General features: G+C 36.0%; 4 protein-coding genes across 5 annotated transcripts in view; 2 read left to right on the top strand and 2 right to left on the bottom strand.

Moving 5' to 3' along the window:
- LOC107221466 (ABC transporter G family member 20) overlaps positions 1 to 1,368 on the bottom strand; it is a 36,926-nt gene extending 35,558 nt beyond the window's left edge. The window contains exon 1 of the mRNA XM_046736613.1: positions 1,235 to 1,368. The gene's annotated coding sequence lies outside the window, so the exon portion shown is untranslated. The remainder of the gene's footprint in view (positions 1 to 1,234) is intronic.
- Positions 1,368 to 16,104, top strand: LOC107221503 (ABC transporter G family member 20). 2 transcript variants are annotated; one of them, XM_015660518.2, is made up of 12 exons: positions 1,368 to 1,505; positions 7,780 to 7,997; positions 11,092 to 11,362; positions 11,446 to 11,868; positions 12,526 to 12,621; positions 12,747 to 12,862; positions 12,989 to 13,374; positions 13,558 to 13,673; positions 13,793 to 13,863; positions 14,047 to 14,135; positions 14,338 to 14,514; positions 14,595 to 16,104. In XM_015660518.2, the coding sequence occupies exons 2-12, from the start codon at positions 7,792 to 7,794 to the stop codon at positions 14,894 to 14,896; spliced, it is 2,253 nt and encodes a 750-aa protein (XP_015516004.1). In that variant the 5' UTR covers positions 1,368 to 1,505; positions 7,780 to 7,791; the 3' UTR covers positions 14,897 to 16,104. The 2 variants fall into 2 exon arrangements, with proteins under 2 accessions (XP_015516004.1, XP_015515996.1); XM_015660510.2 differs by having other exon boundaries at positions 1,483 to 1,837.
- On the bottom strand, positions 15,627 to 21,117 carry LOC107221669 (syntaxin-8). Its single transcript, XM_015660745.2, has 5 exons — positions 20,792 to 21,117; positions 20,321 to 20,515; positions 19,656 to 19,909; positions 19,437 to 19,529; positions 15,627 to 19,272 (listed from the first exon to the last, which is right to left on the bottom strand). The coding sequence occupies exons 1-5, from the start codon at positions 20,824 to 20,826 to the stop codon at positions 19,112 to 19,114; spliced, it is 738 nt and encodes a 245-aa protein (XP_015516231.1). The 5' UTR covers positions 20,827 to 21,117; the 3' UTR covers positions 15,627 to 19,111.
- Positions 16,718 to 18,483, top strand: LOC107221493 (exosome complex component CSL4). Its single transcript, XM_015660500.2, has 5 exons — positions 16,718 to 16,854; positions 17,011 to 17,126; positions 17,204 to 17,452; positions 17,541 to 17,622; positions 17,963 to 18,483. Exons 1-5 carry the CDS (start codon positions 16,818 to 16,820, stop codon positions 18,073 to 18,075), a joined length of 597 nt encoding a protein of 198 aa, XP_015515986.2. The 5' UTR covers positions 16,718 to 16,817; the 3' UTR covers positions 18,076 to 18,483.
- Positions 21,118 to 25,746: the final 4,629 nt, after the last annotated feature.

Below are 25,746 nucleotides of genomic sequence, written 5' to 3'. Positions count from 1 at the left end.
TGATTATTGGTAAAACTCGTATTAAATGAAGTTTTATCAGTCACAAAATAACAAAAAACGTGTTTATCACCATATCATGTGCAAATAAACCGTACGTCTACAGTTCTACAAAAACGATGAAAATCACACGAAAATCAACGATTTATAACGACGATATACTTCCGTATTTTCCGACGCTATATGACGTAAAGAAACGAAGCGACGATGTATTATTACAGGTAGGTATGCATGCAGCACGTTGTATCTCACATCACAATTATTATTTCCCTTTCCCTTTCCCACCGTATTTTCCCCATCGTAAACTTGCTTTCTGTTCTACCGTATAGAATACATTACAACCGGCCGACATCGTGATCGTCATCGTCCTTCCTCGAGGGTGGTAATTAGTTATTTTCTACATATTTTACGAAACCTTTCAACAATTAGTGCCCGGCGTGCACCGTTAATCATCGGTGTTATTCGAATGTCAATCTCTCTCCCCCCCATTCTTCAAAGTCTCAAATCCAACAACAAGTTTATAAAAGAGAGTATAACGATCTTTCCCATCGTGATTCTCTCGCTATAGTTAAGGATGTACGTGACGTATATCAAAATGAAAGATCTAAAATGTATCGAATCAAAAATATGACAAAACAAAAGTTAAACAGGTCTGAAGCTGATCACATTGGACTGATTCAAGGAAGTCTCTGCGATCCAGATAAGCATGTTTCGACACGAAATTTCATTGCGAACACCTCGTTATTAACAACGTCGGAGAAATCGCACATTACACTATTTTTCGCCGCAAAAATCCGTGTAGTTAGTCTGATTGTATCGAAAAACAGCACATTTTATTCATCGATAAATACCCTACGAATTGTCTCAGACAGATTCTTTCTTGAGTTCATCGGTATCGTAATGATTTGCAGACGTTAAACATTGCGACTTGACAAGTAACACGTAACATTGTCAATCACAATTCGACTCTGAAAAACCATTTCCAAATGAAATCGGTTACAGCTAATTAAATTCGGACAAACTGTATGAATTTCGTCGATGAAATCACAGTAGAATAACGATATTTCTATGAAGTAGCTGAAACAACGAGGTATGTACACTTAAATTTCAATAAATTTTACAGTCAAGTGTACTGTAAGTCAATGCGATTGAAATTCCTGTTTTTCAACGCTTTTTCAATCCGACTTCATCAATTAACAACCCAGCGTAATATATTTATACACATCCGTGTCCATACCGATATTACGATGCGTCACGTCCTCCGCAGAAGCGGCGATAGTGAAGTGCGGTGAATTTTTGCGTTTGAGTTGCCCGTCTCTGCGTGTGTTGCAAGAGTCTCATTTCCCCCGGAGCATTTAGCAGCTGGAGCAAGTTTCTCGGGGCAAGGAGTCGGCTTCCATACGCTGCGTTCGACCAGTTGCCTTGCAGTTTGCCCGGAGTTGGCGGCAGTTTGACTCGAGAACGTCGCTCCTCGCTCCAATTTCGCGTCTCTCTGGAAATAAGAACAAGTAATAATAATTATTTTAAACGCTACTCAATGGGAAAATACACAGGCGATTATGTCGTTTGGTTATAATCATCGGTGAATAATTTCTACATCGACGAATACAGTGAAAAATTTTTACGCGATCTCAATTCGGGATCAAGTACAGTAAACGATATATCCACCTCAGTCTAAAATCCGGTTACATGTATGCGGCATTTGTGCTACCGCCGGGTAATGTGACGTTAATAGTACCGGAAATTGGAGTTTGAGTTTGTTTATGAGGTGTTAATAAGTTCGATTTGAAGAAAAGTTCGTTCGTTAATTAATCCTCACTTTCGACATATAATAATCAAGGTTTGTGTATAATTATTATTTTTACCTACCCCTATAATTTCGTTTTTCTACGTTTATTCACGAGAATCGTTAAATATAAGGGAATGTTTTAAAATCGTAAAAATAATAATAAATTTTTTTGTTTCACTAAACCGAAACTATCAAAATACATGCTAGTGTTCAAACTTCCTGTACCATATGATACAGTCGTATGATTAAATTATCCATCAATATTAACGAAGATTCTAAAATCTCGATTGATTTATTTTAATTCAGCAGATTCAAAAACCTTACGCAACTTTTTTCTCGTCTTAGTTTTAACTTTTTCTACTCTTCTTACGTAATTATTTCATATTTCGAATGACAAAATCTGATACGATGTCGTACTGCTTTGGTTATACGGTTGGTTAGAACTCGCTTTCTTTGTAACTGATATTACGTAGGAATTACGGAGCGAGAAAAAGAGAGCAAAAGTGACGATTTTATCCAGTGATTCTCAAATAAGTTATTCACCTATCGTTCATTGTTCGAACGTGCGGTATTTAATAAATTAAAAAAGTCAAAATGATGTAAAATTTATATTTTTCGCTCCAAAATTCTTACTTAAAATTACATTTCTACCGCTATTTACATAAATAAGGTCGTGAGATATCGTATATCGTGATATTGTATAAAAACGCGTCTTGACGAAGCATCGATTGTTAATATCGTCATTGTTATTTGATATTAACACAACATTCAGGCATGTGACATTTTTGCTGACAATAAAGACGCAATCGAAACATCGACGCATGTGTAATACGTATATATGTACACACAGACACACACAGACACACACTTACAATTAATTGTGTAATTTTCACAAGGGAAATTGCAGTTTTGATATTGTTTGCAGCTGATTTTATGCGCTGTATTATTATTTTATTAATATGTATTTTAAATTCTTGCTTCTAAATTACCTCACGCTTATATTATGTATCTATGTATTTATTTATTACACATATACATATTATAAATATGCTTACACCAAAAAATGCCACGAGTAACGGAAATTTTTTCTCTCTCTCTCTCTCACGTATTCCATCTTGACTCGGGTATATAATTATAGTGTCCGTATAGAATTTAGCTTCGAGAATGATAAGCGAAACGGGATTTCAACCATCGGGTATTATATTTTTCTTTGTTTCAATTTGCCATTCAAATATAGTATAAATACGATAATAGTTATTAACAAGCTTCTATAAATTCATGACTGATTCGTCCAGTAATCCTTCGATTTCTTATTTCGAATATAAACTGATTGAAATAAAAATACCACAGTACGGGAAAACCAATAACGAAATAATACCGATTTATATTACATAAAGAAACATTTTGAATTATCAGAAAATACAGAATGACCGTTACACGGTGATAAAAAGAAAAGTAATAATTGACCGATTTCACGCAAATCATAGGGAAAATTGTTATTAAAAAGCGTGGTTTAATGACAAATCCGCATCGCATGTACATCCGTCTGCATGTTTAAACGTTCTATTTAAGTGAAAAGGCATTATACCATCAGGTATACTGCATATATCATACAAAACTTGTTGAAAATTTGCAATTTACGTAACGCCTTTCTTAAAAGGCAAAAAAAAAAAAAAAAAAGGAGAAACAGAGATACTCTCACTCTCGATCGGCGTAATAACGGCTGTTGCAGCGTGAATTTAAAACTGTAAAGCTGATCGAATCACGTGTATATATTATATCTATAATAAACATCGATGGAAGTTTACACATTGACAACGATGCATCCCGGATCTTCGATCTTACTGCGGCCTGATTAAAATACCGGCATGTTTACCACAAATAAATTGAAGATTGTATTTATTAATTCTGAGTGAACGTTGAAAAAATAAAAACGAGAAGGAAAAAAACGAAACTGCACAATGATGTTGCATAAACGGCGGCCATAAACTGTGTACTTTAATTCAGTACGTCACACTAGCTTATAAAAAGAAAAAACAGAATTTATTAGTAGAGCCTCGATTATACCTGTAGTTGTATAATATATGTTAAAGGTATGTAATATGTATATGTGTATTCACGAAAATATAATATATTTTATATTCTATATAATGCGGACATGTTACATAAATCACTGTATACGGTGTAATATAAACGGATTTACTCGTGAAATTTTAAAGAATTTTGCAACGCTTGCATATTAAACGCTGCACATTGGTATACAGCAATCAAAACTTTCAATATCATAATATAGGTACAACGTACTTGGAAAAAACAAAATATTTAAAACTAAAAAAAACTCGTCAGACTAAATTTACCAAAACAACGTAAAAAGCATAATTCCTACTGGTTTTTAACCAAACGGTAAAAATAATTTTGACCTGTTTGACCAGAAAAAAAAAAAACAACAAAAAATACAAGTTGTTCGAGTTTCGATAAAAACGGAAGAAGAATTTTTTTTACTCATGGATTCAATTTACAACATTCAAATCGATCGTCGATAACTATAATTTGAACGTCGTGAGAAGTTTTTTTCGCATTGAAAAAATCGCAACTATTGTGAGATGTTAAAATTTTCAACCCTACCGAGTTTAATTTATTTATTTTTTTTTCTATTTTCTTTTATCTTTTCGAATATAGGAAAATAATCATTCTTTTGTAAACTTAAAACGATGGAAATGATTTATACCGACGACGACAGACTGAAATAACGTAAAAATTCAAATACGCAACATTGTTGTAAAAAATTAGGCTTTCGTCTACAATTCGCATTGCCTTCGACATTAGACACTATACGTGTACCGGTAACGTACACTACAACGCTTTCAGCTGTAAACGCGAATCATGACCGTCTAAAAATGAGAGAGAGGTGCGTACGTAACTATATATATACACATATATATATATATATATATGTATATTACGTACAACTCTTGTTTCACAATACGCATACATACGTACGGTATGAATGTACAAATTATACTACGCTACACCATAAATTAATAGACGTCATCATTGCACCGTAGAGTAATTATTAACAATATATACATATATGTGTGTGTGTGTGTGTGCGCGGGTGTGTATAAAATGTGTCGTGTAATAAATAATCAGCAGGTTTCACCGGTAGTTCGAATTACAAATTGGGAAGTACCTACGAGAACAGACGTTAAAGAACTTTCAGAAGTAGAAAATACCAAGGATTATGCGATGTTGAGCGTACGCAAGTGCATGTATATTATATAAATACATGATACTGATGTACGTGTTACGATATATCGCGAGCTGTTATAATTTACATATTGTAAGTGTATAAATGTAGAGTCGTATATAAATATATATGTATATTGAGGTGTGTATGAATAGTAATGAGAAATCGCCCGAGGGATCCTTAAAGATAAATCCTATGTATACATATAGGTATATATATATATAAAATCGCCCGAGGGATCCTTAAAGATTAATCCTATGTATACATATAGGTATATATATATATATATATATATATATATATATATATATAATATGTTGCAGAAAAACAGTTTGGAAATTAAACAGAAAGGTGTGAAAATAAGAACAATAAATTATATCACACTTTGACGAAGTGTTTCATTTCTAATTGTTGATTTCTTTTGATCTTTTTCGTCTTTCTTCGTTTGAGAATCACGATTTTTTCATTTAGATGCATTTTTTTTTTAACGCTCGTTTGATTGTTATACATCTGTACTTTGTACTTTAACACATTTTTTAAATACTGCATAATATGGGCCAATATTGACTATATAATATTATTTCATCTCGGTGATACGGAAAATTGGCTTTGAATTATAATTTTCAAGGATATATAAATTTAGTGCCAAAACTGCGGCTTCAAGTTACTCAATTATTTACACATACGCTTATATCGACATGTCGTATTTCTCATCGAATGATTTCCATTTAAAGAGATTTCGACAACGGATTTCAGATTTGAAGTTGCGCGTTGACAAGAAAAAAATTTCGCTCGCCATAGCTGAACGAAAACTAAAAATTTTCCTCTCACCGTCAGCAGTTTAACGCGCAACTTAAATTGAGTCCACGATTTAATTGCTGCGAGTCATTTCAAATTTTTATTTTCCAAATCGGTTCAAACCACTGTGTGATTCTGCAGTTTAAATCGCTTAAGCATGACTTGAACATATCGTCTTAAAACGACACTTGTCAATTAGTGACAATCATCATGCTGTGAAGCATCGATTTAAAAAATTCAAGAATCATGCGGTAGCGATGACTGAAGGTAAAAAGATTTCTTAACTGTAGGATATATGACAGAACGACAATTATTATCGTGTATCAATAAATTATGCTCTTCATTAATTGAATTTCTCGATACTGCACCCAGTAAACGGGAAATAATGGAAATTTATATAATGAGACTTGTTTTGATGTCCGCCGACCCGAATTTTACAAGAAAACGAATCGTGTAACAGGAAAATAAATTAGATTTAATCGTTCTATTGTTTTGAATACGTATCAAACGATCTGATATCTTTGGAATTCTTTTTCTTTTTTTTTTGTTTTGTGTTTGGATTGTAACAAAATTTCAATTCGATCCATTCTCTGATACGAAAGTCCGTATATATTAACTTCTATTACATTCTTTTGTAAAAATTCAAATTTACCTCGAACAAGGTTTAAAACGTTTAAAAACTAAGCGCTTTTATTTTTTTCTTCTAGTTTCTTTCATTTTCGATCCACTACGAAAGATATCGAATATTTCTTACGGATCGATTCGGATTGATTTTCGCTTAACCCGATAAGTTTTCTTGATAATTTCGGGTTGGCAGACATGACAATAAATCTAGTTCAACACGGTTAAATCTTTCTTCGTTTAATGCGGCAAAACAGAAGACAAAAAAAGAAAAACGTCGGTTCGATCGAAAAGCAATTCAAATTTTTTATTTCGAAGAAAAACGAAAGAAACGGACAGAACGAAACCTGATTTGACCAAACGGCTACGTCTGCCAATTATAACAACACTATCGCAAAGGAATGTTTCACCACCGGGCAGAGAATAGGGATCCAGAAATTTTGAGTAAACAAGTATCGCGACTCTATAATATACCTATAATATAAAATCGCATAGATCCTCGTATAGCTTATGACAAGACTTGTTTGCCCGCAACTGAAAGCTCTCAGCTGTGGTAATGATTTCAAGAATGCTGACGTGGCGACCCACGTGTAATGTATGTAAGCATGTATTCATGTAGATATGTATCTTGTATGTAAGTACATACTTCGTGACTAAATAATATATATCTATGTATGTATACGTTTGAAATTTTCGCTTAAAATTACTCAGACTCTACACGCCAAGATAAATATTATACACAGTATATTATATCGAGAAAAGTTTCTAGTTCCGCTTGTCGATTTTTATTTTTTATTACAACCGAAGAATGTGATTTTTCGTATACAAAATGAAAATCAGGCTTGTACTGCTGCAACCGAAAAATCTAGCATGTGTTACTATTCTTTTTAATTATCGTCGATCGTACGATATTTTCTTTTAACTATCGCGATGATTTGATCCTGGCGCAACTATAAATCGACTTTAAGGTCTTACTACATATTCAGTAACCAGGAAATGTAGTATCAACAAGTGTAAACGCATTAAACCGTTACTAATTATATCACTACCAATAATTATTTCAGCCGTGAATAGTACATTAATATTGAAACGATACCGATTTTTGATCAGAATTTTTAAGTAGTTACGTAAAAAATGAAAGTTTATATCGATTTTAAGTACACGTCCAAATATACCGATACTTCGCGCAACCTCAACGTTGTTTTCCGAAAACCAGTGCAGGTGCAAGCCAACAACACGATTGCCACGAATAACCCGTACATCAGCTTATTACACATTGTGGTAGGAAAAATAGCTCGATCAACTTGTTTTTGTTTTTTCGTTTCAGACAGCAAGCATCATGGACATAGCCGGAGGTGCAGCGGGAACGAACGCTTCGCTTGAACTAAAAACGCGTAGAGCCCAATTTCAACCACAGACATCAACAGTCGCTACGAGACGTAGGCAGGCGATATGCGTTAGAAGGGCGTTCAAAAAATACGGTCCAAAAAAGAATCCGAATGTCATTTTGGACGGGCTAAACATGACTGTGCCAAAGGGTTCGATGTTAGTAAAAGAACAAAAAATAATTCTATAAATACCTATATGTACAATTTTATAACATTGTATGCCTAAATTTCAATTCTCAACACTCTTACATATGTAATTTTATAATTCCAACAGTAGAATTTGAAGAGCAATGAAAATAATGGATCTTTTGGGGTGTTTTTGGTTAGTCGGTCATAGTAGGGAATTTGGTTCAGATTTTACACTAGGAACGAAACTAGTGACAAACAGAATATCACTAGAATTGAATATTATCAATGTTAGTAAAAAATGGTCAAAGTTAAGAAAAAAAAAAACAATGGAGTGAATCACAGTATAGAATTCAAGGGGATATTTAGCACCAAATTTTCGAAGCGTAGAAAATATATATGCTTCGAAGCGTTGAGACCCTGCTAGCATTAAAATGAGTCCGGTAAACATATTGACAGATTATTCAGACGATGTTGCAAGATTTATCAACTGTAAAAGGAAGCGGTCGATTTTCTGCAGGAATCGGTAACCTCGCGTGATATATTTGTCTTGAAAAATGAAAGTTTCGTACGTACATTGTAAAAAGAGAGAAGAATCTATATTACGAAATTCACGCCTACGCAAGATTTGCTAAGTATTACAAGTTTCTACGAAATAGAAGCGCTTATACAGAAATATTTCACGTACTATGCATTCGCGTTAATAAAAGAAGTAGTACTAACAACTACAATAGCGATATTAAACTTATAAGAGTTTTCGATTAAGTTACAAACCAAATCTTGAAATTTCAAAGATCTTCGTATAGTTTTCCAATCATCGTTTCATACATGTATCGCATAAAAATTTTTAATATCATGATACGATACGTGTATTAAACACATTGCCCACCATGCTTGAATAGAATTGTGGCAATAATGTAGTCTGGCTGTAAGGTACAGCTACATATAACGTATTAAACACTCAACGAAGGACAGACCGTCGTATTATAATTATGCAAAAATGTTTTTGCTCGTTAAGTACTGACCCATGGACCTCGGAGTATGGATGACCAACCGGGTCCAAAGCCTGACAACAGCCTCACCTATACGCGTCTCCGTCACTTTCTGACCTAGCCATTGGCTCTCAGAATCTCACACAAGAATTACACGTATTCATACATGTGTAATCAATATACGTGGGATTTATCTCGCCCTGACAATGACTGTAATTCTCTTAGTTTTTCTCTCGTATCTTTTTCTTCCTATTCTCCTCCTTTTTCTCATTGTTAGCCTAATGTTAGAGGACATATACATATAACGGCACAAAAATAAGTCCCTAATACCATTCTAATCTCCACGACGATCTTCAGTCTCTATGTCTATGTTGCAGCTTATACCTATAATATGCATCCTTGAGGCAAACACAACGCACATTTCTCAATTACCTCTTTTTTGCTTTATCTTCGTTGCGTTTCTTTTGTTTTATTCAGTGTTTTTCTAAAATACATTTACACATTAATACGCAGTTTCAAACCGCTCCATTGACGTCACCGGATTCGCAATTAACAAACTAAAAACCTCCGGATTGGTTTTGAATAATTTAACGGTTTTAACCCGCAGATCTTGCATTGCAGTAAATAATGTCATATGTACGCGCGCGCGAAAAACGAGCACCGAACAGAGGAAAAATAACAACTAAATAACAAAACAAAAAGGAACCACAATTATATGGAAAAACATTGAATTATAACCGAATAACTGCGTACCTGCGAGCTAAGCGGTATAAGCCATTAAATATCCATAATATATACACGTTTAAATTTCTGATATCCGCAATAAAATATGCATTACAGATAAAAAATGGGATTAGTAATTTGCAAATATTAATATTGAAATGCACGTAATCTGTTAATTTGCTATCTATAATGCATCCACGTTATACATTAATTATTTTTTTCCCGATACGTAAGCAAGTTCAAGTGTTTAATACTTTGGAGCGTTGTTAAAATATCAAGGTGTGTGTACCGCGCGTTTATTATATCATACAAGCTAGATCGCGCAGCACGGTTTCAATACCGCCTTTACCTATTAGCGACTCGAACCTTGGATGTATCTAAATATTTATTACCCTTTCGTACAGAACAACCTTGGGAACTTCCCAAACCTCTCCAGGTACAAAGTGTAATACACCTAATTGTAAAGACATTATCGTCCATTTTAGTGGCTTATAACTTCAGCAGGAATATTTTTCTTCTCTTTTCATCTATAAGATATACGACTTTAATAAAATCTCATATTTATGTATGTATATGTATACGTCACGGAAATATTACATCCATAGGAAATTTATAATCATGTGTGAAATTTAATATAATCAGAAATTTAAATAAGCAGAGACTATAGGTGATTGCGAAACGAAAACCAAAAGCAGAGGATGGAAATTGAAGCCGATCAAAAGTAAAGCTGAAAATCCAAAGTTGTCAATGTGATTCGAAAGTGAATTTTACCGCCTGAAAAATATTTAAAAATATTTATTGCATTGCATATTACCTTTCAAATTCACGTGACAGTTGATCAAGTTTTTTGGTAAAGAGTTGGAGATCAAAACTAGGCAACTTATCAAGGCGGATTATGTGCACGAAAGTCTGCGTCAATTTGACAAAATATTGCCATTTATGTTCATCGCTTTGCACAATTGTATTAATCTGAAAAATAAAGTAAACAGTGAGAAAATAGGGTGGGAACAAAAATGTAGAAGATTAGAGGAAGTAGAAGGGGTAAAAACATCGAATTTTCAAAAATGCTGATGTGAAATCTATTCTGTTTCAATTTTATAGTGCAGCAACTCGAAATATACAAAATAGTCAAAAAACGTAGACAGGTAAATCATAGAAAACCAAAATATAGAATCGTTAGAATTCTGTCGATTTTATGTTTTAGCTTGCTATAATTCTTATTCGTTCTGACGATTCTATATTGACTTACTATTCTTAACCTTCCTATAATAAATATTAAACTTTGTGTGTTTCAACTTTCACAAGCTTAAAATTCTACCAAATAGGGAAGAGTCATTGAAAATTTGATATTGCTCTCCCTTCTACTCTTGATTCTTCGCAAGTAATAACCTGTACTTGTGTTCCAAACAGCTACGGATTGCTCGGCGCGAGCGGATGTGGAAAGACGACGTTGCTTTCTTGCATCGTCGGCAGACGACGGTTAAACTCCGGTGAAATATGGGTCCTGGGCGGTCGTCCTGGCTCCAAGGGATCCGGAGTTCCGGGACCTCGGGTGGGTTACATGCCTCAAGAGTTAGCACTGTACAGCGAATTCTCGATACGAGAAACGTTCATCTTCTTCGGGTGGTGCGCAGGCATGACGACCCAGCAGGTTGACGCGAAGCTCGAATTCCTGCTCAAGGTGAGTGTCCATTCGTCGGTCCATCTTCCCCCTAAAAAACTCAATAGAACGTTTTTTATCTCATTCCCAAAAAAAAATTTCAGCTGCTCCAGCTACCGGGAGAAGATCGTTTCGTAAAGAGCTTGTCGGGAGGCCAGCAGAGGCGAGTCTCGTTCGCAGCGGCGCTGCTTCCAGATCCAGAGTTGCTGATCCTGGACGAGCCGACGGTCGGTGTGGACCCGGTGCTGCGGCAGAGCATCTGGGACCACCTGGTTACCATAACTAGAGACGGGAACAGAACTGTGATAATAACTACTCACTATATAGAGGAGACGAGGCAGGCCAGCATCATCGGTTTAATGAGGGGGGGTAAATTCCTCGCCGAGGAATCGCCCACCAGACTAATGGCCATGCACAGACTCGACACCCTCGAGGAGGTTTTCCTCAAGCTAAGCCGCAAGCAGAACATGGGACTGAGAAGAAGGAGCAGCATCCTTAGCAGCGTCGTCGGTGTTCCTCCTGAAGTGGTGGGTGAAAATAAAAAGCGTTAATATGTTGATACTGTATTGGTTTTGAAAATTTCGTAACTATTCGTTGTTCCCCTGAACGAAATGATGCTTTCTCCCGGGCTTCTTCCTGTTATACATTATATCTATGCATATCCTGATTCACTATACTTTTTTTGTACGTTTCCTCGTAGAAAACGTTGGAATTAAATGGTTGATCAATAAGAAAAATAGAAGGTCGAAAGTTATCAAGAATATCAAGTTCAGGTTTGAATATAATTGAGAATCCAGCACGTGCCACAAGTGAAATAAGAACTTTAGAAAACGTTTGAAAAATCGTAGCAAACAAGAAAAATAATCAACAGGTAGTGTAAATAATTAGTAATAGTTGAAAAATTCAAAGACAGTTCAAATAACACCGTATTTCGTAGAATGCAACTGTGAATATTTGCTAAAATTTTCTCACATCGTACAAAAGTTCCCTGATTCTGTCATCATGTTCAACGAGGTTCAATTGATTTCGATGTCATTTATAAGATTCACCGCGAAATATACCAAGCTGAATACACAATTTGCCGATTTCTGTACATTTTTTTACGTGAAAATTTCTAAGATTCGCTATTTTTCTGCTAAAAATCATTGCAAGGGCAAAATACAATCGATTATCCTGTGTTTCAGAACATAGACGACGAGATGAGCGGAGAGTTTGGTGACAACGTCAGTATATCGAGCCGACGAAGAAGCATTGCGATAACCCCAACCGACGACGATATGGTGAGTACAATTTAAAAATAATTTTTCCAAACTTCTGGGTCAATACAATGGTGTCGTTAAAGATATGAAAATCAAGCGATGTACAAGCGAATCTACATACCTGTCAAACGTTTACAACATTTAAGGTTCTCGATCTGCCACCCGAGGAAAAGGGATCGAAATCGTCATTCAAGATGCTGGATCCTTGTCACATGAAAGCTCTGATATGGAAGAACTTTTTATGGATGTGGCGAAATTTCGGGTGAGCATTTTCCATTCGCTATTTTGACAATATCCCTGAAACAAACACAAAAAAAGAACACATCGTTACTCCCCCGTTACTGACATGAGACTATTTCATAACTTGTTTCTCTCATTCACTTTGCAGCGTAATGGCGTTCGTTATCGGATTGCCAGTGGTGCAAATAATTCTGTTTTGCTTATCGATCGGAAAGGATCCGGTCGGACTGAAACTCGCTGTAGTAAACAATGAGCTCAACAATTCATTGGATCCGTGCACGGTTTACGACGGATGTGACATGACGCTACTGAGTTGTCGGTACATGCAGCATTTGAAAGAGAGAAAGGTCGTTCTCGTTCCGTACGAAACCGACGAGAAGGCTAAATATGCGTTAAAGAAGGGATGGGCATGGGCGGTGTTGAACTTCCCTTCAAATTACTCCGAGTCTCTTATCGATCGAATCGACCATGGCAGAGACGCCGACGAATGGAGCATCAAGTATTCGGATGTCGATGTTACGATGGACATGTCGAGTGAGTGAATTACGAATTTCAACTGAATAACATCTAAGTAAAATGGATTTGTAGTAATTTGAAAAGAAAACAAAGTTTCCCCAAGTTTTGGTTTTATATGACCGTAAAACCAAAGATCTGACAATTATTGAATTTCTCATTCGATCAAGAAATCAGCGTTGTAATGTATCATTCGTTTCATAGATCAGCAAATCGGGCAGCTACTTCAAAGGGATCTGCTATACGCTTTTATGGACTTCGCAAAAAATGTTTCGCACGATTGTCACTACAATGAAAAAGCTACCGCCATTCCGATGGATGTAAGTACATACATACATACAATATATAAAAATCGTTAAAATTATAAGGCAAGATGTGATATTTATGACAAAAAAATATGTATGTACCGTGGAATTTGAATGTCATTATTCTTCTTCAGTTCCGAACGCCGATTTATGGACCCAAGGAACCCAACTTCACGGACTTTGCTGCACCCGGAATTATATTGACGTAAGTTATCTAAAAAGAGAAGAAATAACGTTTTACGGATCAAGTAATTTCTCCCCGAATCACGCATTTTAAGTGAAACCATCCATTACTGGTTAAGATTCCATAGGTGAAAAAAAAAATAAAAAAAATAAGGACAATAGGACTAGCGATCGGATATGGTAACATTTTCATTTAATTTTTTAGAATCATTTTCTTCCTTTCCGTTGCTTTGACGTCTGGAGCGCTGCTTCTTGAAAGAAACGAAGGTCTAATGGAAAGAAGTTTAGTTTCCGGTAAGTGAATAAGAGTGTAAAAATATTCCTCTAATTTAAAAGAAAAGGCCTTTGAGCACACGATCCCAGCTCTGCTTTCCAGTGTTGCGACAAGACAAAATATACTATCTTAAATTAAATTCACAATCCGTTCAACAAAAGGAACAAGTTTAACCTTCAATAACATACCGCTTGTCACTTTCATCCATTCTCGTATTTGCAGGTATCACCGGTACGGAGATTTTGTTCGGCCAGGTGGTGACCCAGTTCGTTGTTATGTGCGGCCAAACATTGATGGTCCTAGTCTTTTCGTTCGCGGTATTCAAGCTGACATGTCATGGCAGCATCGCTTTGGTGACGGTTCTGACGGTGCTGACGGGGCTCTGTGGAATGTGCTTCGGTAATTAATCTCACAGTATTACCGGTTGAATTTTCGAAAAGATATGATTGAGTGCTACATAACATAATTGCTATCCGCAGGTTTCGTGGTTGCCTGTGCCTGCGACAACGAACGAAGCGCAACTTACATGGCGATGGGTTCTTTTCTGCCAATCGTCATGCTCTGTGGGATCATTTGGCCAGTCGAGGGGATGAATCCGGTCCTCAGATACATCAGCTTTATCTTGCCGTTGACGAAGAGCACAGAGTCGATCAGGGCAATGCTCGGTAAAGGATGGCCCATATCTCAGCCAGCCGTTTACGACGGTTTCATCTCCACGTTCCTGTGGATAATAATATTCCTCACATTATCGATATTGCTGATTAAGTTCAAGAAGGGTTAATTATGTAGGTAAATCAATTGGCGATCCTCCTCATCGCACCCCATCCTCATTGTACTTTGTTTAACTAGCGCTCATCTACAAGCGACGAAACTATCAAGGCGTTTATTTAAATCATGCAAATTGTTATTTCTATGGTAGAACCTAGCTTATCCGACATTCGATTATCCAAGGTTCCGCATTATCCAAGAGGCCCATCTCATCCGAGCACTCTGCATTCACCAATGTGTATATCTTCGGATAATACGGAGAACCTTGGATGAAACTGAACAATCCACTGTGCCTTATGTGTATGAAATAGTTTTGTGTCGCATCTTTATTTGAATACGGATAAACTTGTAAAAGTTTCTTGCGATTTGTGACATTGCGAGCAATAATCGCTGCAGTTCCGATTCTGGAAGCTAGGGTAAAACATCGTAATGGCATGGATTGTACATGTTTTCCGTATTATCAGAAATTTCACGCATCCGAGTTATGCTCTCCCCATATTACCTCGGATAAACCAGGTTCTATTGTATTTCTATCTTCTTTTTTCACATCAACTTCGATTTGCTATTATTTAATTTTTCTTCGCAACAGCATCGATAATGCGATTTAAAAGATATTTTCGACCGATCAATTATTGTATAAATTATGTGATTTACTGATATAGCGGATTATTTATAGGGTATCACGTATCTACAGTCGATTCAATAAGTTTTATGTATACACATATCCATTTTTGTTTGATACGTATAAAAAAAAGTATTCAACGCATCTCAAAGTGACGATGTTGTTCCAACGTGTGTGAATAATATAGTATGTAATTCAACAAAAAAAATTGTACATTGAAACGCAATTGAATAGATATTACTATACCTATTATGTGTACTTGTGAGCTATGTGGACTCCTGGAATCGAGCTTATATTTTGTATAATATAACAATGTGTAATAAAGAAGGTAATTAATTATATAATCATAATAATGCGTTTGAAAATATGTATCTGAGATACTAATGTAACCCACTGTATACATTTTTTCAAACAATTACTTCTATGATCATGTCATTACTTGTTTATACAGGTGACTTTCTTTTAGTTCAATTCAATAGTTTGTGTAGTCTGTGACTTTTAAGTTATAAGTAGAAATATGTTAATTAATATGTACATTTGATAATTACGTAATGTTGTAGCATTGCAGCGAATAAACTGTCATAAATGTTATGTGTCAATTATGCGACTTGCTGTTAGTATTCAACAGGTTTTCCGCGTATGGTGGAGTAAAACTTTCAGTGCAAGCACCATAAATTTTAAACAACAGAAGAACATCGAGCGGTCTGAAGTAATGTACGAAACCTTTTCAAATTAACGCGGACTTCCGGTTATACAAACTGGCGGGAGAGCAATTTAAAAAATTTTAATCACTAATTATTTTTAACAATCGCAACGAAACTCGATCAAATTTGATCAACGATTTCTTGGAATCGGTTCACATCTTGCGAGATTTATAAATTGGAATAATTTTCTATTGTTAGAATTTCGAACATTGATGACGGAAACTTATTAATTTGTAGAAATGAAGGAGGCGGCACTTTTGAATTGTTCATTATTTTCAACCTTTACAATTTTAACATTGTCATCCAGGTATTAAGAGCTAATTACTTAACCCCTTTTCCGCGGTATTCCGAGACTTGACTGAAGTCAGTCAACGTTCCAAATGATTGGTGCGACGATGATTTACATGGATTTACATTTAAATCATATCGATCAATTGATCATTTGCGATTTCGAGGCTGACAAAATTCTGTTTACAATCCAACCAATCCAACCAATCCAACTACAATATGACAACCCAACCTAACCTAATTTCAAACGTGCTCCACATGTTGTCACCGTTGTCGCAATTTGAAAAATAATAATAAACTTACATAGATTCAAAACTGAAATGGACGAAAGAAATGAGCCAATAGTGTGTGTTCCAGGTAAGGATGAATGAATTACGAAATCGATAAACATTTCCCAAGTTTTCTACGCAGAAATGTCCCAAATGAATTGGCCCGTCCTATCCTCAATTACGTTTTGTTTGTATGCAAATTAAAGGTGGTTAAGACTCATGATAAATTTTTATTGCAATCCAGGTCAGAGGCTCTGTTTGTCGGACAAAGTAAATGTTCCAGGACCGGGAACTTACGAGCAGCACGGATATATTTATTCAAAATTAGCAGGAGTGGTGAACTTGGTTAAAGATGAACACGTACGATAAGTTTTAAGATATTTCACGGTCGCTTGCCTTCAGATTAAACATCATTTCTCACTTTCTATTATCAATAGAAGAGCACAGTTGAGGTGCACGGCATAAGAGAACAAAGCATTGTCCCAGCTCCCGGAGACATTGTAACAGCCGAGGTAATGGTCGTTAATCAAAGGTTTTGCAAATGCGTTATAAAATGCATTGGGGATGTGGTTTTGACCAGACCTTACAGAGGCATTTTAAGAAAAGAAGACGTCAGGGCTACGGAAAAAGATAAGACTGAAATGTACAAATCTTTTAAACCAGGAGATATTATTCTGGCTAGAGTTGTATCCTTTTTCTTTGAAAATTTTTTTCTACCGTTCGTTATCAATACCGCAGTTTCATAGTTGGCTACTTTTCCCATGCAAAATTTAGTTACCTCTCACCGAAGTCCATACTTATCAACTTTCCACTGCCGAGAATGAATTGGGAGTCGTTATCGCCCACAGCGAAGAGGGTAAGCAGAATTATTTTTTTATAGCGGTAGAAAAATGTCAAAGAATATATACGCTATAAAATATTCAATAGCTCTCAGCTCTCAGTTTGAAGATATGTAAAACAAAAAATCAGCACAATACAGGTTTTCATCTTTGTGTCATAACCATTTACACTTCATTTATCAAAATGAAATCGTTTGGAAAAATTACCGCCTTAGACTCGAAATGGAAGTTTTATTGTACTTTTTAGGGTGAATTGAGATTAGTTGCTGTGAAAACAAAATATCACTATTTGGAAATTATGGATTTTGTTGAGTAAAGGGTTAATGTAGAAAATTCCTCGTTTTTTTTTTTATACAGGTGTATCTATGGTGCCTGTAAGTTGGACGGAAATGCAGTGCCCAGAGACCCTAAACAAAGAATTGCGCAAAGTAGCTAAAGTTGTACCGGAGCATATCGTTAATGAAAAATAAAATAAATGTAAATTGCATTCATAAACGGACTATTCATTTTGCCAATGTGCCACAATGAATAGCATAGTTGGATGATTGTGTAAACTGGGTTAAACATATAGAATCAATATTGTCTCAATTTCTATTGAAATGCTTATAAGGAACACTAATTTTTGTTGGAATGTCAAGTACTTTATATTTATATATATACATATATAAATACGTACTCATATATTTGGAGTAATTTTTTATGTACATACATTGTAGACAGCTTTTGCCTGTCGAGTTGCAATAATACTACAAATTACTTATCGTACATTAGAGAAAAAAAATTACACTTCACTAGGTCATTCACAAGGTCAATCTCAAACTTTACTCCTCAATCCATTGAGTAATTCAATTCTTTTGTTATTGCACATAAAATGCAGAGTTCACAGAAAAAATATCCTGGAAGACTCACTTGCTGCAATTTTTTTCCTCCCATAATTCAGTCTTGTTGTGTATTGCAATTTACAAAATCCACAAAGAATGACCTTCGTTTCTTTGTGTTAGATCCCCAACACGTTTAATTTTCGTTTATTCTTTTCAGTGACAGTCAACTCAAAATACTCTCAAGCATTCTGTAACGATACTAACATGTTCGATTTCTTTTCCCAACAAGGATACACTGATAAATCAAACCTGGCTACTATTTGAATGTGGTGAAAAAGACCAGTGAAATGCGATGGAAAGAGTTTCAGGCGAGAGAAATATCTATAATATATTTACAAATAATAGCATAAAATCTAATTATAAACGGAATAATTGGGCTGCACCGAATTGATTTACTTTACAGCCGCGTACAATGGTTTTCACAAATTTTTGAAAACTTCCAATGCGAGTGTGCTAATTGAAAAGAGTGTGAAATCGTATATACGATATTGTTTGTGAAGTTGCCATTTCGATTATCTGAAGCAAGGGGTGAACAAGAAATGTAATTTTACTTTCGATATCACGTGTGTTGAATATACCGTGCTGATTATTATATATTGTGAATATAAGCCTCTATATGTTAATTTTAAACTACGGCAACTGCAATTATGCTAATAAATAACAAGATGATAACAATCCAATAACCGCACGTTCGATCTTTACGATCAATTATACCGACTTGGCGAGTTCCATTGATTAATCGTTGATCGGTCCTCTCCATGTGATCGGCCAGATCATCGATTATTTCTAAAACAAACGGCGAAATGAACAAACTAGTGTGAAAAAATTCGCGCATAGGAATAATTAATTTTCCGATATCTATTACTGGATTGTTCAAACCCACAAATTGTGATGGTATACAATTTTCATTGCGAATATGCAACATAAAGATAGTGAATCAAAATACTCACCATTCTGATGATCGACTTCATTATTAATGGTGTTTGCGATATCCTTTTGTCGAGAAATAACTTTTGACAATGCTTCCAGACCTTCATCTTGTTCTAATAAAGATTTAAACATGAATAACTTCCGATCTAAGAATTCTGTTTTTCATTTATAATAGTTGACAGTCACATTTGTGACAGTAAAAACTACAGAATAAATCTTCGCCGAGCTTGATATAATACCTTGCAAAAGTCGTAACTTTTGAACTTTCAAATCTTCGACAGATACTTGAATGTCAATAGGCTGATCGTCATCTTCTTCTAGTCCCCAGCTGGTCGTTCCCATATCGGCAAAAGCTGAAGAATTGGGTTGCATGAGTCTGGCTCGATCAGAGGCGAGGCTACTGCTGCGTGCATTGTAGAGCTGCTGAAGCTGCACGTCTTTGCTTTGCAGCTGTTCGATCTGACGCCATCTTCGTTCAGCTTCTTCCCTAGTTCTGATTTGTAACTTAGCTCAGGAAGTTCATACGTTATAATGGAAGAATTGTCTTTACCATAGTTACGCAAATTAAGGGCAGGAGTACAATTTCCGCAGCGTGAAAATTTGATGGTAAATTTTGGGTTTTCGGGGAGAAATAATGCAAAGTTAAAAAGTGCTAAAAGTTGATATTTGATTATCTTATGAGATATCAAGGCCGAACTTACGCTAACCTTTGGACTACAACAGTAACCTTCGGCGTTTTTCGTACAGAGTGGTATGTTGTGGTTTTGCTTATTCCTCTTTAAAGAATCCGAAACGGCAGATATTATTTCTTAAAATTTCCCTTACATTGGTGAAAATATCACGAATCAATGGTCAAAAACTGCTGCGACGAATATCGTATTATCCTCAAATTCGTCAAGGATACATCGATCGCATTTTAAAGTCCTCGTCGACCTTACTTTTCAGTTGCTCTACCTCTCCGCTGTACTGCTTCATGCGCAGGCGAATATTAGCTGACAAACTGGCATAATTCTGAGACGTTCGTGATTCCCTGTTGCGAAGTGTCAACTGTTCCATAATCTCTCTGAACAGCTTATCACACGACTCATATTCGGTGAGCCTAGTATTTTTTGAGTAAACAAAGAATGTTACGAAAAAGGATTGAATATATTTTCAATTTTTTTTTTCTATCCGACTTTATCTGGTAAACTTTTGAAACCAATTATGCGATACGACATAACCTAGGTTATTCCTTGTCAGGCATTGAATGGCATTCAGCAACATTGTTTTAACGTGAAAGACATAAAAATTCAACGGGTGCTGAGATTGAGAGCTTGATTTTATTACTTATGAAAATATTTTTGAAATAATAACTTTATAACGTATGAATACTTACCACGGATCACCGTCTTCGATGCGAACCAGCGCCATTTTTTATGAACTGTCACTTATGAACACACACACTAGCGCCATTTTTTATGCACTGTCACTTATGAACACACACACTAGCCCCCTGACACACGCTGCCGTTGACTGAAGACTATAAAGACAGTTACCCCTGGATAAATTTTTGTGTATCAGTTTTCAGCGGGCAAGTGGGCCCAGGTGGGCCTGGGAGCGTAGGAGGTTTCTGCTCTATCGACTCTACCGAACGGGCTTGTACCGACATTCGTGGCAGCTAAAGTAGTGTCTGACCTGCCTGGTTGGTGATCAGAGCCGAAGTGATAAGACTAGCCGCGCCCCCCCCCGCGCCGAGCTATTTTTCCCCCACCGCCGCGCCGCTGGCCTAGACGGCCTGCTGGTAGGACCCGACGCGCCTTCCGCGGTCGCTTTCCGAAGTTTTCTCTCTCGCTCGCTCCTACGCTCGCCCGCCCATCGGCCCCGGATCGGTCTTGCGACCTCCTCGTGCCGTTTAGGGTGACCTGCATGGGCTTGAGAAAAACGAATTTCCCGGGAGGTCTATAGCTTTCAGGAAGAAACTCCCCAAAGCTGAATTGGCGTTACGTACTCGATGACACATATCATGTGTTCGAGCACGTTCGTGGGCGAGCGTCGAACCGCGAGAGAGACGCGCAACCTTTTCGGTCGCTCGAATCCACTAATTTGGAAATGACTATCCGTCATTCTCGGAGCCAGAACTTGATTCTACTGGCTCTTGCGCAATCAGACATGTCGTCCTTTCGTCTCAACAATTGCCATTATTTTAATTTTCGTAAATTAACATGTACATCAGATGCTGATATAGTTTCCAATCACTATTCTATGCGATATTGTAACATTAATGCTTGCTCGTAATAGAGTCGTCGCCTATGATATTTCGTGTTCTATCGTGTTACGTTTCAACTTACAAACTTAACATAATAATCTTTCATCGTAACCAATTAAACTTATCGTAACATAAGCATAATTATCCAAACCAGCTTACTAGATCTCTACCCTTCCCTGCACCCTTGTATTGAAATACAACGAGCATGATAATAGCGCCTAAAGCGGCCAATCCTTGATTTATCGGTGACGACAATAAATTAATGACGACAATAAGAAATTAAACATTAAATTTTCTTCCAACTTAAACTTGAATCATTCTAACCGAGCGATCGAGATCAGCCCGAGAACAGCCGCATCTTCGCGTTTTCACCGTAGCAAAAATTTTATTTAGAAACGCGATAATTGCGGAGTAAATAAACAAAATCGAAAACTATCAGAAATTTTTTTTTTTTTTTTGTTCTCTACGTTTCTAACACCATATCTTCATCGACACAGTCATTATTTTATTCCAATAATACGGATATGCCTTTTCAATGTGACATAATTTTCTTAAAATCGCTTGCCCTCATTTCTCTGGATTCGACCACATTGTCTCGCAGAATTAAATACAATGAATTAATTTGAGACATGAAAAATTGTCATAATTATCGAAATGATTATATTTGTTACAATCATTATATAAAAACAACAGTTTCGATCCCTGGCTCCGTCGTTAATTTTTCAAATCACCAAAAATTTTCGAATTTACATTCTCTAGCATTTTTCTTCTCGCTAAAATAGACATGACGTATTTTCATATCACTTCATAGACGGCCGGGACCGTCTTACATGGCTTTTAACAAGTAGTGTCATACCCTTGTAAACATGTCACATACATACAAAGATCTATAATTGTGCTTTTTGAGAGGAATTTCATAATATATACTTATTATTAGTTCCTCATTCGATTGAATTGTATGATATAAAAGATAATGCAATAGACTGTGACGTAAATACTTGAAACTTATACTTGTGTTCACTGTTTAGTATATTGATGACGTACCTGTGTTGTAAGTTATTAGCTACTCGATTGCTCCCGAGCATTTCCATGGGACGCCACGAAGAGGCCTACTGACATTGCCGCCCATAGGTCGATCAGCTCGGTCATCCCCGTGAGGAGACGCGAAACCGCGAACTAAAAATGTCAATCAGCTCGATTAGTCCAGGAAACGGGTAGAAAAAAGGGCAGTTTTATGTCACGGCGTGCAGAAAGGATGAGACCTGCGGATTCTGGTAACGATTATAGCCCACATGAACGCCTACTACTTTCCAACCAAAGATTTGAGTTTCTAAATTTTTTACACGCGTTTAAAGTTTTGAAAAACAGGTTTTCTACTAGGATCTCCTAAACTATTAATTGTACAGAAAAAAAAGTTGCATAACTTTTTGTAGGTCTTAGAAAGACGAACAATTTCGTTGTTGGAAAATTAAAAAACCAGAGGTGCCAATAAAAAGAACTCGAGTGAACAGCTTAGAATACGTAGACTTGTAAATATTGATTGTAAAGACTTGTATGTTTAAGAAAACATTGTTAATATTTAAGTAAAAATGTCTGTAGCTATTATTTAGTACATTAAATATAAAAATATTGTAACATTCGTGAAATGAAGAAAAAAACGTGTCTGAATGTGTTTGATTTTTTTCCAACGTTTTTTATGTTTTATTCTGGTATTATTTGTAACGTATTCTCATAATAAATAAGCCATTGTAACTGATAAAAAAGTTTTATAATTATTTTAGACCTTATTTTGTCCTTATTTTATATTATGTCCCTTATTTTGTCGATTTTTTTCCAAAACGAAGAGACGCGTACTGCAATAACAATGTATTTTTAGCAGATCTTTTTTTTTGTGAGTTCTGTAATCAAAGCATATGACGTCAATATAATTTAACTCAGATGAAATAAAAAAATAAATAAACTAACTGTAAAAGAATAAAAAAAAAATTTACATAAACAAATTTCGAACGGAAGATCATTTTTTTAAATATTTTTTATAACAAATTCTTGATCAGCGGAGAAGTTAGTCGGGTTTTAAAAAAAAAAAGGACCCGATATGTTAATTTGTTCGGGAGATATTCAAAGTTCGTGGAATTTGAACGCGCGAATTCAGTTTGAGCGCGAGCGCGTGCCGGCCGAGATGGCTTCCCTCACTCCGCCGCCATACGCGGTGCTGTATTTTACCACTGAGTTGACCGCAAAGCGGATGAACAAATTCATGAGCAACTGCTACCAGAATTTATTGTCGGTTAGTATGAACACTTTCCTGTACCGTGTCCAATTTTTAGCCCTCTATGTTTAAAACCGGCGGTGCAATAATTAATGAAAAAAAAAATGATCTCCCTCCCTAATTGACTTTTGGCAATTTTTTTTTTTTGAATCGGAAGATAACCAACGTAGCTTCTCAAAATTTCGTGTGTATTTTAACTTACATTTAGACAGTACAAGAAGAATTTTTTATTATCAATGGTCGCAAACGGCGAAGTTATTAACTGACCATTGAAGCGCGCCGTTGGAATCTCGAATTGGCAGAAAAGATGGAGTGCGTAATTCTTGTCTGAAATGTAAAACACTAAAATTACTTTTAATCGACATATATTTTTATCATCGATGAACTAAAAAACCTAGAAAAAACTGTTAAATCACATTCATCTTCGTTCAGAATTTTCTTTGTAAAAATCGTTACTTTGTACGTTCGAGCTCGACAATTAATATGATATCACGGTTTGTTGGTTGTTTTGGTACATCGATAATAAAATTACGTGGGAATTAAAAATAATTTTAGTTTCTACATTTTAGACAAGAAATATGCACTCTATCTTTCCTGACGATCCAGGCTCAAGCAGCGAGGCCCTTCGATGGTCAGCCGTTGACTAAAGATATATTCTTCAGTTAACGGGTTAGCTAATAACGCTGCCGTTCTGGGACAGTTGGATGATAACAATTTTTGCTTCATACCTTTCAAACGCGTGTTAAAATACACTCGAAGTTTTAAGAACCTTCGTTCTCTCTCCCTATCAAACAAAAGAAAAAATCGCCGACAATCACCTTTCTAGGCCGCTAAATCAGGACACTGCATGCAATTTTGTCTCGTTTACGTAGCATCCATTACATCTCTATCAAAATTAGCGCATCCGTGATGTGTTACAGTTACTCTGAATTTTTTTTACATACGAACACTTTTCGAAAAACAACATTGCTTCTCTACCCAACGTAGATACTTCAATTGCGACTAGCTGAAACAGTGTTTCGATTCTATGCCTACGGACAGTCAAGATCGAGAGAGCAAAAGAAAAGTTGTTGGAATAATTACGAATATTAATGTTATGGAATAGATCGAGCGCGTGTCGAAAAGAATCCCATTTCGAAATGAATAATTGTTCTAATTTCTTAGTATTAACGTATTATTGTAGATAATCTAGTTTGTCTCCTGGAGAATTATGAAATTTATAGTATGCATCACGTATGGATCACATATATTAATATCATACATGGACCGCATATACATATATACTTTTTGGTCTCTGCATCATTATGACATCTGATCTATCATTATTTATCATCCATGTATACATACTTTTCCCGGGTACCTATACTTTAATTAAATCACGTTTTTGCTACGAATTTTGGAAGAAATTGATTCTCCTTATTAATTTCTTGAATCGCTGACGATTCGGTAACTTTATGAGTCGGTAGGTACGCACAAGCTAAATATTGACTTGGACTTACCATTATGACGACTGTGTTACTCGGAAGGTGATTGCAACCGACATCATATCATGATCGGTAACCCTCTGATGCTCTGCAACAAGTTCTCATCTCTGTCGCTGGAACACCGCAGAGGACGCAAGCACGCGACGAATTTCGGTTGTCACACCAAAGCACATAAGGGTAACTGTTTTTATAGTCTTCAGTCGACGTTTCCCATCTGTTCGAAAAGCTGCAGTTTTTATTATTGCCGACGATTCCGAAAGTCGATGACGACGGGACTGCATATCAGTGGGGCTGCAGGACAAAACACATTGACTCAACACCGCATGCGCCGT

Source organism: Neodiprion lecontei, chromosome 4 (genome assembly GCF_021901455.1).
Source record: "Neodiprion lecontei isolate iyNeoLeco1 chromosome 4, iyNeoLeco1.1, whole genome shotgun sequence".
Lineage (NCBI taxonomy): Eukaryota > Metazoa > Arthropoda > Insecta > Hymenoptera > Diprionidae > Neodiprion > Neodiprion lecontei.
The sequence above is the reverse complement of the archived record's forward strand: the minus strand, read 5'-3'. Positions and strand labels throughout refer to the sequence as shown.